Raw genomic sequence first — 14,334 nt, 5'->3', positions numbered from 1 at the left:
GCGAAATGCGTCAGTCGTGGAGAGGGGGCCCGGCGAAATGCGTCTGTTGTGGGAGAGGGGGCCGTAGCAAAATGCGTCAGTTGCGGGAGAGGGGGGCCGTAGCAAAATGCGTCAGTTGCGGGAGAGGGGGGCCCGGCGAAATGCGTCAGTCCTGGAGAGGGGGCCCGGTAAAATGCGTCAGTCGTGGGAGACGGTAGCATGGTAAAATGCGTCAAGTCACAGGACTGCTGGGGGGGGGGGGGACAGAGCGATGGGGAGGCACCCTGCAGCGCACTCTCCCCCTTCCCTTCCATTAGGATCGTTAGATCATCCATCGTCCATGGATCCACCAGGACGGTCATTCGGATGATGGACGCTGTACACACGCCAGATTCTCGCCCAATACTGGCCCCGAGCTGATTATCAGGCGAGAACCGTTGGACGTGTGTACGTAGCTTAAGGGGGTAATAAATACCAATACAAGCAAAGCACTGGAGGGAGCTGATAACCCCCATGCTCAGCCTGACTTCCCCAACTCCAGAATTTCCACATTTGAGGTTTCAATTACCGCAGTTTGAATTAACCAATCACAAAGCTAGGGGAATGCTTCAACCAATAGGTGTCCTACAAATCACATCCAGTAGCCAATCCCAACCCTCCAATGATTCCTAATGGGGTTTAGCCGTATCAGAGTGGGAGCTGGGAGAATGGTAAGAAATAAGTTAGTAGATGGATAAGCAATGACACAACATTAGGATCCATGCTATGTTATTATTGTAATGCCCGGGTTATGTGCTGACCACTATCATAGTATTATGATAGTGTAATGAATATGACATGAATATTATTGAATATAATGAATATTATTCATTCATGTAATGTATACTTTGTACATAGAAGTTCCTATATTCATATCTAACAATACTGCGCTGTATTTTATGTTTTATCTTCTTCCTTAATTAAACTGTTTGAGTGTCTAGCTATTATTTGTGTATGAATTGATTGAATATCTATGTGCATGGATGGGGGGATATAATATTCATATTGAACACTTCACAGCTGGGGGTGTCCCAATCCACACTGCGTGTTCTAACTTCTGTCACATGGTGGGGACCCCTCATAATACAGACCCAGGACAGTGATCCTGCCAAGAATTTGGTCTGGAATTCACAAGCATCCCAAGGCACCCATTTGGACATCAGTGCTGATATAAAGGTGACAGGATCAGGCCGGTCCATATTACAGGACGGGGCGGGCGATGTCCCCTCTGCAATAATCCCTCCGGGTTCATGGTGACATGCGCAGAGTCAGGTTTGGTGGTCAGGATACCCAGCACCCCCAGCTTCCCCTGTGCATGCTGGGAATCATTGATCTCCTTGCATGGTAATTGGGTTCTCCTGACCAATCAGGATGATGAAAGATTGTGGCACCCTTCGAGGGAATGGGGACAGATGAGTAGCACGGGGCTCTGAGTAGCGCAGGGTTTAGTCCCACTTGTAAGAATCATTATTACAAATTATTAAATCAAAGCACCGGCAATGCCCCTATCACACTTATTGGATCCATCGTTTGCCCGGAACATTTCTGTACTTACTGGGAGGTTGATCAAGTTTTACTATCAATGCTTGAAGTGCATAAAGTGCTTGTAGTTCCCTCTCTACATTGGAGTCCATGTACTTTACTAAGACTGGAACCTTCTGTTTGAGGAAAGTAGTGTCCACGCGGTAGGAAGAGAAATCCCCTGAGGAAGAAAAGAGAACCTGTCAGAGGTCACACATCATAGGGGTGCAGCACTGCTGGGGACAAACACTCACCTACAATCGCCGCTCTGCACACTGCCATCATTAAAGCTCTAAGGAATGTCGGAGACGTCATCTGGCTTTCATCTAAATTAGCCTGGAAGAGAAGAAGCCGGGTCAGTACGCAGCAATTCCAGGAAACTGCCCCTGACACACCCTCGGACAGAGGACCCCCAGAACCGCCCTCTGGCCTATCCGAATCGAGCCCCCGACCTGCCCCCAGGCATTGCCCACACGAGCCCCCGACCTGCCCACGGGCATTGCCCACACAAGCCCCCGACCTGCCCTCTGGCGTCCTCAGTACATTTTCGCCTCTCCTCTGACAAGACAAACTAGAATAAATGGCCACATAACTGCCTGCTCTATAAGGAGATCCAGTAAACATGGAATGCAGGAAGTGTGAAACCCCCGGGGTGCTTTCATAATACAGAATTGTACTCACTTCTACCCAATCAAATATATGTTCATCACTTGCATTCTCCTTGGTGATGAGCTGTTCCAGCCTCTTGTTCAGCTCCTCTGCCGTCATTTCTTTCCTCTCGGATGGGCTGGAGCAATCTGACAAAGTGAAGTCCAAATTCTGGGGGAACACAACGGTGGCAGTTTTAGGTGAAAATGGTGGAAGGTGAATGCGGTGAATGCAGTATGATCTGGACATCTCTTACCTTTTCACTTACAAAACTCTGCACGTCCTCCCCTTCGGGTAATAATTCCTTCCATCTCAGCCCGGTCTCCCTCCATAATGCCGCCACTTTCTTATGGCTCTGAAATACGGCAGGACAGGGTCACATGACTTACAGGAGGAAACCATATACATAGCCCCATGTGTGACAATAATCTGCATGGACGACGTACCATTTGTTTGCATAGAAGGTGCAATATTTCCGACAGCAAAACTCCTCCTCCGCGGCCCACAGGGAGCAGAGCTTTGTTAAACTCTCTGTAAAAAGAAAGAAATCGGTGAAAAGGATTGTGAATGTTCCGGGAATCTGACAGCAACAGATATGGGACAGTAAGCCAGGAGCCAAGGCCTGAGGCCGCGACAGTGTATAGCCCCAGCTGCCCCCCGACCGCATATTATTCATTTAGTCAATAGATAGATGGCGCTATAATCACCAGCCATGTCTATGGTCCACCAATGGAAGGATCCCTGCACTGGGCAGCATTGATCCCGCCACCACCCTCCGGTATGGTGATGATAGCCAGTCGGATTAATGGCAGACGACCCCATTGTGACATTCCTGTATGAAAATCCCAACACTCACGTTATTAACTCTTTCAGGGCGATGCCACCTTCCTTCAGCATGGGGGTCACCAACTCTGCCAGGTAAAGCCAGATGTGCGGGATGTCAATCGCCATGTCATCCGCCAGCTCCAGAGTTTCTGAAAATCTGAACAGAAAACAATTATTGAAGTCCCCCCCATCCATATTTCTCCATTTTTGGACTCTGATAACACAAAATGCTGACACTGCAGATCTGCCAATTACAGAAAGCCTGGAAATAAATCACTCGATGAATTCTCGGCATTGATGAAGTATCTGGTGTAGTAACTTTCATGTGATTATCCCAATATAACAGCAGACCGGACCCCCGATATTCACGTCTCTCACCCTGTGTAGAAGTCCTGCTTGCTGAGCTTCCCGGACTGCACCAGATGGTAGAGAAGCTGCCCCATGTGATCTCTGGTGATCTGACTTCTCTCTAACGTCGATTCCACACCCACCCGTACGAAAACCGACAGTGCGCCCTGAGCCCCCAATTCCTCCACACATTGCATGGCCTCCTGGATATAGAGAAGAGAAAGCAATTACAAGCGTGCAGAGCATGATGGGAAATCCCCGCAGGAGAAACTCTAACCTTGTAGTCATTAATATGGAGGAACTCGTCTATGATGGCCTTGGATTTCCTTTCCAGTTCTTCTTCTGACATTGGAGACTTTTCTGCTTCTGTGCTCTCGTTCTTGGCTGTAAGGAAACAATGACCAGGTTACATCGGTTCCATTCTGCCCTGCCATTTACCCCCTAAATTCAGAACATTTCCAGGTCCGGTCACTTTCACCTGCACAACATCTCCAAAATCTGCCCATACTTGTCCCCAGATACCCCCCCCTACCTGTCTACAGAGACCACCAAACTTCCTACCTACCCCATACACGGCCTTCCCACCTACCTACCCCATACACGGCCTTCCCACCTACCTACCCCATACACGGCCTTCCCACCTACCTACCCCATACACAGCCTTCCCACCTACCTACCCCATACACGGCCTTCCCACCTACCTACCCCATACACGGCCTTCCCACCTACCTACCCCATACACGGCCTTCCCACCNCACCCTCGGACAGAGGACCCCCAGAACCGCCCTCTGGCATTGCCCACACGAGCCCCCGACCTGCCCCCTGGCATTGCCCACACGAGCCCCCGACCTGCCCTCTGGCATTGCCCACACAAGCCCCCGACCTGCCCTCTGGCGTCCTCAGTACATTTTCGCCTCTCCTCTGACAAGACAAACTAGAATAAATGGCCACATAACTGCCTGCTCTATAAGGAGATCCAGTAAACATGGAATGCAGGAAGTGTGAAACCCCCGGGGTGCTTTCATAATACAGAATTGTACTCACTTCTACCCAATCAAATATATGTTCATCACTTGCATTCTCCTTGGTGATGAGCTGTTCCAGCCTCTTGTTCAGCTCCTCTGCCGTCATTTCTTTCCTCTCGGATGGGCTGGAGCAATCTGACAAAGTGAAGTCCAAATTCTGGGGGAACACAACGGTGGCAGTTTTAGGTGAAAATGGTGGAAGGTGAATGCGGTGAATGCAGTATGATCTGGACATCTCTTACCTTTTCACTTACAAAACTCTGCACGTCCTCCCCTTCGGGTAATAATTCCTTCCATCTCAGCCCGGTCTCCCTCCATAATGCCGCCACTTTCTTATGGCTCTGAAATACGGCAGGACAGGGTCACATGACTTACAGGAGGAAACCATATACATAGCCCCATGTGTGACAATAATCTGCATGGAAGACGTACCATTTGTTTGCATAGAAGGTGCAATATTTCCGACAGCAAAACTCCTCCTCCGCGGCCCACAGGGAGCAGAGCTTTGTTAAACTCTCTGTAAAAAGAAAGAAATCGGTGAAAAGGATTGTGAATGTTCCGGGAATCTGACAGCAACAGATATGGGACAGTAAGCCAGGAGCCAAGGCCTGAGGCCGCGACAGTGTATAGCCCCAGCTGCCCCCCGACCGCATATTATTCATTTAGTCAATAGATAGATGGCGCTATAATCACCAGCCATGTCTATGGTCCACCAATGGAAGGATCCCTGCACTGGGCAGCATTGATCCCGCCACCACCCTCCGGTATGGTGATGATAGCCAGTCGGATTAATGGCAGACGACCCCATTGTGACATTCCTGTATGAAAATCCCAACACTCACGTTATTAACTCTTTCAGGGCGATGCCACCTTCCTTCAGCATGGGGGTCACCAACTCTGCCAGGTAAAGCCAGATGTGCGGGATGTCAATCGCCATGTCATCCGCCAGCTCCAGAGTTTCTGAAAATCTGAACAGAAAACAATTATTGAAGTCCCCCCCATCCATATTTCTCCATTTTTGGACTCTGATAACACAAAATGCTGACACTGCAGATCTGCCAATTACAGAAAGCCTGGAAATAAATCACTCGATGAATTCTCGGCATTGATGAAGTATCTGGTGTAGTAACTTTCATGTGATTATCCCAATATAACAGCAGACCGGACCCCCGATATTCACGTCTCTCACCCTGTGTAGAAGTCCTGCTTGCTGAGCTTCCCGGACTGCACCAGATGGTAGAGAAGCTGCCCCATGTGATCTCTGGTGATCTGACTTCTCTCTAACGTCGATTCCACACCCACCCGTACGAAAACCGACAGTGCGCCCTGAGCCCCCAATTCCTCCACACATTGCATGGCCTCCTGGATATAGAGAAGAGAAAGCAATTACAAGCGTGCAGAGCATGATGGGAAATCCCCGCAGGAGAAACTCTAACCTTGTAGTCATTAATATGGAGGAACTCGTCTATGATGGCCTTGGATTTCCTTTCCAGTTCTTCTTCTGACATTGGAGACTTTTCTGCTTCTGTGCTCTCGTTCTTGGCTGTAAGGAAACAATGACCAGGTTACATCGGTTCCATTCTGCCCTGCCATTTACCCCCTAAATTCAGAACATTTCCAGGTCCGGTCACTTTCACCTGCACAACATCTCCAAAATCTGCCCATACTTGTCCCCAGATACCCCCCCCTACCTGTCTACAGAGACCACCAAACTTCCTACCTACCCCATACACGGCCTTCCCACCTACCTACCCCATACACGGCCTTCCCACCTACCTACCCCATACACGGCCTTCCCACCTACCTACCCCATACACAGCCTTCCCACCTACCTACCCCATACACGGCCTTCCCACCTACCTACCCCATACACAGCCTTCCCACCTACCTACCCCATACACAGTCTTCCCACCTACCTACCCCATACACAGCCTTCCCACCCACCTACTTGATACACAAATCCCTCCACACCTCTTGTCCCACCTTCCTACCTAAATTCCTCACTCATAACCTCATCACACGCACGGCTCCAAGACTTTTCTAGAGCTGCCCCGACTCTCTGGAATGGTCTCCTCGTCCTATTCTGATTGCTCCTACTTTCTTCACATTTAAAACCCAACGCTTCCCCCTCACCCACCTGTCTCCTAACCCCTCACTACTCACCCACCATTCCATATCTCCCTCCTATTGTGTGATACTTCCCCCACCTCCTAGATTGTAAGCTCTTCTGGTCAGGGTCCTCTCCTCCTCCTGTGTCACTGTCCGTCATTTAATGTACAGTGCTGTGTAATATGTTGGCGCTATATAAATTGTTTATTAATATTGTGCAGGTAAAGAGCTGTGACAGAAGGTTCAGGTGTTGTGTGAAGAATAAATCTGTATTCTGTGTGCTGAACCCAATGCGGCATTGCCCAGGAGATCCCTCAGGCTTGGACGAAATTCTCCCATCACCCACCTGGCTCCTTGCTCTTCCTCTCTAAACTGGAGGTCTTTTCCTGCTCGGCGGAGGTGCTCAGCGCTTTGCTTGTATGGAGGGTTTCTCTCTTCACCTCTTCCTGATTGTCTATGAGCTCTTTCGTACTGCTGCCTCGCAGTAAACTGCTGGGGCGAGTGGCGGCGGTGGTGGGTGTTGCGGGCTTATCGTTCTTCTCCCGTGCAGGGTTTGCATGGCTGAAGGAAGCAGCACAATAATATCACATGACAAATCTAATTGTGGAATCTTTGTATTCATCTCATTCAGGAGCTTCATTACCTTGTCAACATCCTGCGGTTGTCCAGGTCAGATGAAGAGGGGGAGGACACGGCCGAGGAGACGGAAGGTTGAAGAGCCGAGAAGCGGTTCAGACTGGGGACCCCCGGCCGCAGGGACTCTGCAATACAAGAGGATTAATGGATATCGGGCAGTTTGGGGTTTTCAGGAGAATATTCAGAGATAATTTCTAGGAAGCTGCAATGAATTTTTCCTCTGACCTTTACCTGTCTCTGAAGTCTTTGCCCCTCCACTGCTTCCCTTTCCCCAACTGCCGGGCTGAGCCTTGGGAACCAGCTGAATCTTCTCATCGATGGTGGGCTGAGAGTGGAAAGAGTGACCATATCAATCACAATACAAATACTGAGGAACGTCAATCTGGTTATGTGAAAATCTCTGCATGTATTCACAAGACTACCCACAGAGTCATCCGCTGTCCACTAGGGTTACCTCTATGGGTTGTGTGCAGGTGCCATGAAGGGTTTATCCCCCCCGCCATGTTACTGTGTGCCGTGACTTCCTGATAAACCTACAGAAAGTGCTCAGCCTTCTTCTGTTCTTCTTGATGACCCAGATTGCATGACTGGGTTTTTCATTTCTGTTGCCGATGCTGCTCATTTCTTACTATCCTTGCCTTCCACCTGCCCAAACCTGTGACTGGAATAATGGCTTCCCTACCCCCTCCCTTGTGGTCCCTGTCCCCACCTGTCACTGGTACTGTGATCCCGAGGGCAATGATCTGGTGATCTTTGAGGCAAGGTAACTCCGTGGAGACTAGGATAATCAAACCCATCATCCCTTGTGATGTGTCACCTAGACTCTGCGTCATACAAGGGCCAGCACTACCTACCAATTCCTAACATCTCTCCTATAACAGATTGCAAACTGGAAGAATCTGTCATTTGCCATCATTTCACTTACTAAAAGGCAGCCCCAGTCTGACAGCAGAATGGTATCTAACCTGCCACCAGGGGACAACTTGTGCCCCAGGGGATTATTTCTCACCTTGGTGATCTTCAAGAACTTTGTGGGGTCCAATACTCTGTTATTCTTTGCCCCTTGCACTGTATTCCAGCCGCCCTCCTCCACTCTCTGGACTCCTGTAGAGGACACACCTGTCAGCACATGTACACAACGGAGGGAGCCATACTTAGGGGAGGAGCTAAGGTCTCACCTGGCCGTCGTTTCTCTTTGGTCATCAGCTGCTGGACCTTCCTCTGCTCTTCCTGCTCTTCGATCTTGGCCTCCTTGTGAATCTGCTCAATGGTTTTGGGTCCTTGGTCAGCTCTTCGCGACACCCAGTTACACTGCCGGAAGAAGAAATTTGCTTATACTATCCTAGATATAAATCCTATGGACATAGCTGGACCAGAGGAAGACAAAAAAAATCCTTTGCTCCAACAGGGGGAAAAGATTCCTTCCTGACCCCATGAGACAATCGGATGTTCCCTGGATCAGCAGTCCGTTATCTTTACTATAAATCCTTAATCCCCAGTTATATTCTGTGCTGCTAGAAATCATCCAGCTTTTTCTTAAAGCAATCTATAGAACTTGCTGAAACTACTTCCTGAGGGAGCCGATTCCACATTTTCACACACCTTACAGTGAAGAATCCCTTCCTTATCCGGAGCTTAAACTTCTTATCCTCCAGACACAAAGAGCGCCCCCTTGTGCTTTGTAATGACCTTATAGTGAATAATTGGGAGGAGAGTTCTCTATATGGACCATTTATATATTTATACAGGGTGATCATATCCCCCTTATACGTCTCTTCTCAAGGGAGAATAGATTCAGTTCAGCTAATCTCTCCTCATAGCGGAGCTCCTCCATTCCTTTTATTAGTTTAGTTGTCCTTCTCTGCACTCTCTCCAATCCCACAATATTCCAATACTGGACTGCATATTCTAGATGTGGTGTGACCAATGCTTTGTACGGGGGCAGGATTATGTCTCCATCTCTGCAGTCTATTGGACATCTTTACCTACATACTTCAGGTCAGCAATTCTAAGGAGCGGATCAACATGACAGCCTATGTGTGCCTCATTGTGAAAGCATTTCCCATACACTGATAAAGCACAATAAGGAGACGTTTCTTACCAGTCTTAGATCTATGACATCCTGCAACATGAATCGGATGCGTGATGACGTCTTCCTCTCCTTCACAATCTTCTCCATCTGGTGGAAGTACTGATCCATGCGTGGCTGCAATAGAAGAGAAGTTAGACGAGGCATAAAGAGTACCTGTGCCGACTTATTGCGATCTATAACCAGGCAGTGCAGCTGTCACCGTGATGTGCATAGATCAAATAATGAGCGGTTGGAAAGGTAACAACCTGCATGTCTGTCCTCTCCTTGGCTCACCTTCGCCTTCTCAAAATCCAGGTCTTTGCCTATGGTGGTGAGAAGGCGGCAGAGACACTCAAGTGACTCCTCGTCGTGGTTTTTCAGCAGTTTCACCACACAGTCGTGCATAATGGCCTCGGTCAGCATCTTCAGCTTGAAAAGCTCCCCGATGAACTTTATGTTCCCAATAGAACGCCGCCGGGCTTTGTCCCGGGATTCTTCCAGCTCTTCCTGGAGACGAGTCTTCTCTTCCGGCTGCAGGAAGAGAAAGCAAGAACATGAGACCCAGCTGGCAGCATGTAGAATGAACAGACATATGTAATCCTTTACACATCATTATCCCTATATCTAGCCCCACCCCCAAGGAGCAATTACTCCTCACCAACAATGCTTCCCCCTGCCCATTTCTTATCCACCAGTATTCTGACTTTTTTTTTTAGCTGGGCAGGGAAAGTTTAGGTGGGTGGCAGCTTCTGTATTGTGGCCCAACTTTTTAGTAACCACCCAAAAACAGCCGGGTGGTTACTGAAGAGTGCCGGGTGGTGCGCCCAGCTAAAAGGGGCCGGGGAGAACGCTGTCCACCAAATAGCACAATTCATACTCAGTCACTATAGAGAACCTGACATTGTGCAGCAATTATTGGATTTATTTCTAATGGCAGCCAGAAAGGGTGGACAGCACTGTGGCCACTACCAGGGCTTGCAGTCTACATTTAACCCTATTTGTATAGCTGTCCTCCCACAAGAGACAAAAACTCAACATTTTCACTTTACATAAAAGGGTAGACAACCCTTAAATGTACAGGAAAAATTGGATTTATGTTTTTTTAGGTGCAGCATTGCCCCTTTCAGTCTTGATGCGCAGAAGGAGCCCCCAGAGCCCCCCAGCATGCCTGATGTAGGTATCCCAGAAGATTCTAGGTGCGCCTTCTGCCGATCCTACATGCTGAGATTGGCTCTTTTTTTTTTCCTCTTTACACTGGCTATGTCACCTGATCTTGCACCTGCGCAGTGTGAGATCGGGTGATGTAACAAGAAGAAACGGAAGATGACAGCGCCCTGTAGAGGAATTCTAGGATGATGTGGGACCGCATCGAGGGAAGGTCATTGAGCGTTACTAGATAATAAAAGTCTAAGAGCCTTCAAAAATTGTGACGTTTACACTCATTTGGAGCCGAGACTGACCAGTCGGAAACCCTCCACAAATACACTGTACAACACTCCGGCACACAGTGGTCTCTATATTACCGTTGTCGCCAGTTCCAGTTCTTTCTGCTTTTTCTCAAACACATCATCGTCCGCTTTGTCCTTCTCAAACTCCTTCTGGCAGCGGTTTAGCAGCAGTTTGCGGAAATTCACAGTGCTCCCAGGCTTGTCTGCCATCGGCACTTTTAACTAAAAGAGAAGAAGCGTTTGTTATACAAAGCCTCAGCTCCAGCAGCACTGAACCATTCTTTCCAGGGACGGATTCACCGCCCCTTCACTCACCGTGGCAAGGCATCGGCACATGTTGGCATAAGCTACAGAGAAGCTGGGCTCATCAATCGCCTTCTCAAACACCAAGTCAATGACTCCTTTCAGCCGTTCCTCTGTGTCTACAGTCAGGTCTGTCACTTGTTTCATTAACTGATTGAACATCTGTGGCGTCAGCTTGTTCAGGATGCTCCGAACTTTCCGGAAGAGAGCCTGCATATAGGAAAGGGACAATTCACACAGTGCTCGGAAGGGTATCAGTATTATTATGGATGTAATGATGTAACAGAGCTGTAAACAGGAATATCCATTGTGGTACAATCCACATAAAGATGTATCCACGTCTCTGATGAAGCCAGATGAGGACAGAATATAAAGACGTGTGAGCGCTTCCTATGACGCTTCCTACGCTCACCTGAGTGCGGATAGTCTCAGGGTCCTCCACCAGGGTGTCTCTCTTCACGCTGGGCTTCCATGCATTCTCTGACTTCTTCAGATGGACATCGTCTGTCACCGAGATATTCATTATAATTTTCCTGGGCTCCCTCCTCTGCCCTGGCTGTGATCGCCTGGGACCCCCAACGTTCAGCAACTGGAAGAAGTAATGGCAAAGACGTCGGACTTACACACAGCCATAAAAATCCAGGGGTCTGCACCACCAACAAGCAAGTACTGGAGAATAAATACTTACAGGTACCCCACGACCCCCTGGGGTTAACCGACCGAAATCTGCATAAGCTGGGGTGAAGTCCGGCCCCTTCTGCAGCATGCGAGCGTCCAGAGTCCTCATGGCCAACTTTGGTTGATTAATCTGTAGGTGGATGGCAAAATGTTGAAATGTGTAACAAGCTGTGTGAATGACAAAGAGATGGGGAAATGACACACGTGGGCCACAATGAAGTTTTCCCATTTTACCAGGAATTACGATAAAGAGGAGCGCTGAGGGTCGGAGCCACAACTATTTGCAACGCTCTGCCCACTTTTAGAAAGTGAAGGTATAGAAGACAGCACAGAGGACTCCCCTGTACTGGAAAGGGAAGCCAAAGACACCCGAATATCACACAGACACAACTAGGACCTAACAAGCAGCACGAGACTGCACCTAGACACCTCCCTCTCTCCTCACTTTGTCCAGGACCACGTCACTGATGGGTGGCAGGCCTTCTGGTTTCTGCACGCAGGCCGGCATGAACTGGAACCCCAGCAGGAAGTCCCGGTCATACTGGCGCTTTCCTTCATGTGGTATGTAAGACGCTGGCACTGCTGGAGTGTCCTGGGACACATCGACCTGCTGCTCTGCCAGGCTGGCACCTACACAAGACACAGAGAGGAGTTTATTGGTGATGAAGATTAACTAAGATGGAAACCCAATCATTGGAATTAACATCTTAATGGGCTAAATCCCAGGCGATCCCGCCATTAAGGTCCTCACTCAGGTATTTACTATTACTGGGTGATAATGCTCCATCTCCCAATTGTGCCCCCGAATTGTCACTCCAATAATTTCAACGTACTGTTTTGTTCATGCTGAAATAGGTAGGTGGGGTGTGTGCGAGATCTGAATATAGAACAGAAGTTACCACCAATAGAATACGAGGGGGAATAAGGACAGGAAGTGATAAATTGGCAGTAAAAGCCCCCCAGAATCTTTGTGGATTTAGTATCCTCTATGGGCATTGGTTAGGAATTCTATCCAATCACAAACTTTGTGACCATATTGTCCTGAGATAACTGGGATATTATACACCACATTTGGGGTTATAGAAAACCTGCAGACAGGTTATAGCACCAACATATTAAGCAGTGCTGTACAAAGCCCATAGTCATATGACTAGATGTCCCTCAAAGGAGCTCACAATCTAATGTCCCTACCATAGTCATTACCACAGTCTAAGGGGAAGCCAATAAACCTAACTGCATGTTTTTGGGATGTTGCAGGACACCCATGCAGACACAGGGAGAATATACAAACTCCATGCAGATAGCATCCCTGCTGGGATGCCAAAATGTGACCAAGTGCTGCAAAGGCCAGAGAGCCAACCACCTTTTCCCTTCTCAGCCCTCTGCATCCACAAAATATTTATGTGCCCCAAGAATATGAATTTAGGAGAACTATGAAGGGGCAGCCATTACCTGACTTGTAGGAGAACCCCTCCTCTGTGCCCGGTGGGGCGTCTCCTCCATCGCCCTCAGAGATGGTATCGGCCCCATTACGTAAGGGTTCGGTTTCGCCGTTTTCCTCTGGAAGTTTGGAGTTAAGGTACGGGTGATCGACCTCTGCACTGACACCAACGTCGCCTTCCTCCTGCTCCAGCTCAGCAGACTCCTCTTCAGCCTCATCCTGCACAGGGGGGATAAAGCAGAACTGCAAGTCCACACCGAAATCATAATACCCGGTCATAAAAAGAGAAACCAAGAACAGAAGGGTCATTGCCCAGCCAGAGGGAAAGGTCTGTGCTTTGCTCCCCCTATTTACAGGGATCTATGTTCCAAACTGATAATTATCTGGCAGCAGGGGCAATGAGAGGATTCCCGGGACAATTATCCAACAGCTGCAGAGAGGAGCTGAATACCCAGCGATGACGCAGCACAATGCCGGTACTGGACTCACCTTGGCTTTACATGGCAGGACCAGGTCGGCGTGCGGGCTCTCGTCTTTTGGTTTCTGCCACATCTTTGGTGCAGCTGCCGCGGTCTGCGCTGTAAGGAGAAGAGACGGTAATGTGATTTTTCTGGCTATAAACATCCTGTGTGACTGAATTAGGTTCTTCCTGCAAGGACATGTGATCGGCCCGGCACTAATTTAATCTGTGATTCCAGCAGACAAGCATCACCTTTATTTATATACACAGAGCAGGGGATCCGAGATGATCCCAGGATAAAACAATACACAACTAGAATATAAATATATCTCTGCTATATGGTGCCCCCCCCCGCCCCCTTCTACCCATAATGCACCCTGGTGCCTCCTCCAGCCTGCCTTCTACCCATAATGCACCCTGCTGCCTCCCCTGACCTGCCTTCTACCCATAATGCACCCTGCTGCCTCCCCTGACCTGCCTTCTACCCATAATGCCCCCTGCTGCCTCCCCTGACCTGCCTTCTACCCATAACGCACCCTGGTGCCTCCCCCAGCCTGCCTTCTACCCATAACGCACCCTGGTGCCTCCACTGACCTGCCTTCCACCCATAATGCCCCCTGCTGCCTCCTCCAGCCTGCCTTCTACCCATAATGCCCCCTGCTGCCTCCCCTGACCTGCCTTCTACCCATAATGCACCCTGCTGCCTCCCCCAGCCTGCCTTCTACCCATAATGCACCCTGCTGCCTCCTCCCCATAATGCCCCCTGCTGCCTCCCCCAGCCTGCCTTCTTCCCATAATGCCCC

General features: G+C 49.1%; 1 protein-coding gene across 1 annotated transcript in view; it reads right to left on the bottom strand.

Moving 5' to 3' along the window:
* LOC140341167 (eukaryotic translation initiation factor 4 gamma 3-like) overlaps nt 1–14,334 on the bottom strand; it is a 25,948-nt gene that overhangs the window by 2,114 nt on the left and 9,500 nt on the right. Inside the window, exons 7-34 of the mRNA XM_072426718.1 lie at nt 13,561–13,649; nt 13,083–13,290; nt 12,076–12,260; nt 11,641–11,760; nt 11,365–11,541; nt 10,965–11,162; nt 10,725–10,871; nt 9,496–9,732; nt 9,232–9,336; nt 8,309–8,441; nt 8,140–8,234; nt 7,362–7,455; nt 7,138–7,255; nt 6,841–7,055; nt 5,822–5,928; nt 5,575–5,747; nt 5,228–5,353; nt 4,818–4,902; nt 4,628–4,726; nt 4,119–4,542; nt 3,638–3,744; nt 3,391–3,563; nt 3,044–3,169; nt 2,634–2,718; nt 2,444–2,542; nt 2,221–2,358; nt 1,794–1,875; nt 1,574–1,720 (exon numbers count right to left, since the gene is read on the bottom strand). Coding sequence (XP_072282819.1) covers nt 1,574–1,720; nt 1,794–1,875; nt 2,221–2,358; nt 2,444–2,542; nt 2,634–2,718; nt 3,044–3,169; nt 3,391–3,563; nt 3,638–3,744; nt 4,119–4,542; nt 4,628–4,726; nt 4,818–4,902; nt 5,228–5,353; nt 5,575–5,747; nt 5,822–5,928; nt 6,841–7,055; nt 7,138–7,255; nt 7,362–7,455; nt 8,140–8,234; nt 8,309–8,441; nt 9,232–9,336; nt 9,496–9,732; nt 10,725–10,871; nt 10,965–11,162; nt 11,365–11,541; nt 11,641–11,760; nt 12,076–12,260; nt 13,083–13,290; nt 13,561–13,649 — 4,092 coding nt within the window. The remainder of the gene's footprint in view (nt 1–1,573; nt 1,721–1,793; nt 1,876–2,220; nt 2,359–2,443; nt 2,543–2,633; nt 2,719–3,043; nt 3,170–3,390; nt 3,564–3,637; nt 3,745–4,118; nt 4,543–4,627; nt 4,727–4,817; nt 4,903–5,227; nt 5,354–5,574; nt 5,748–5,821; nt 5,929–6,840; nt 7,056–7,137; nt 7,256–7,361; nt 7,456–8,139; nt 8,235–8,308; nt 8,442–9,231; nt 9,337–9,495; nt 9,733–10,724; nt 10,872–10,964; nt 11,163–11,364; nt 11,542–11,640; nt 11,761–12,075; nt 12,261–13,082; nt 13,291–13,560; nt 13,650–14,334) is intronic.

This window comes from Pyxicephalus adspersus, chromosome 11, assembly GCF_032062135.1.
Source record: "Pyxicephalus adspersus chromosome 11, UCB_Pads_2.0, whole genome shotgun sequence".
NCBI classification, from domain to species: Eukaryota; Metazoa; Chordata; class Amphibia; order Anura; family Pyxicephalidae; genus Pyxicephalus; species Pyxicephalus adspersus.
The sequence above is the reverse complement of the archived record's forward strand: the minus strand, read 5'-3'. Positions and strand labels throughout refer to the sequence as shown.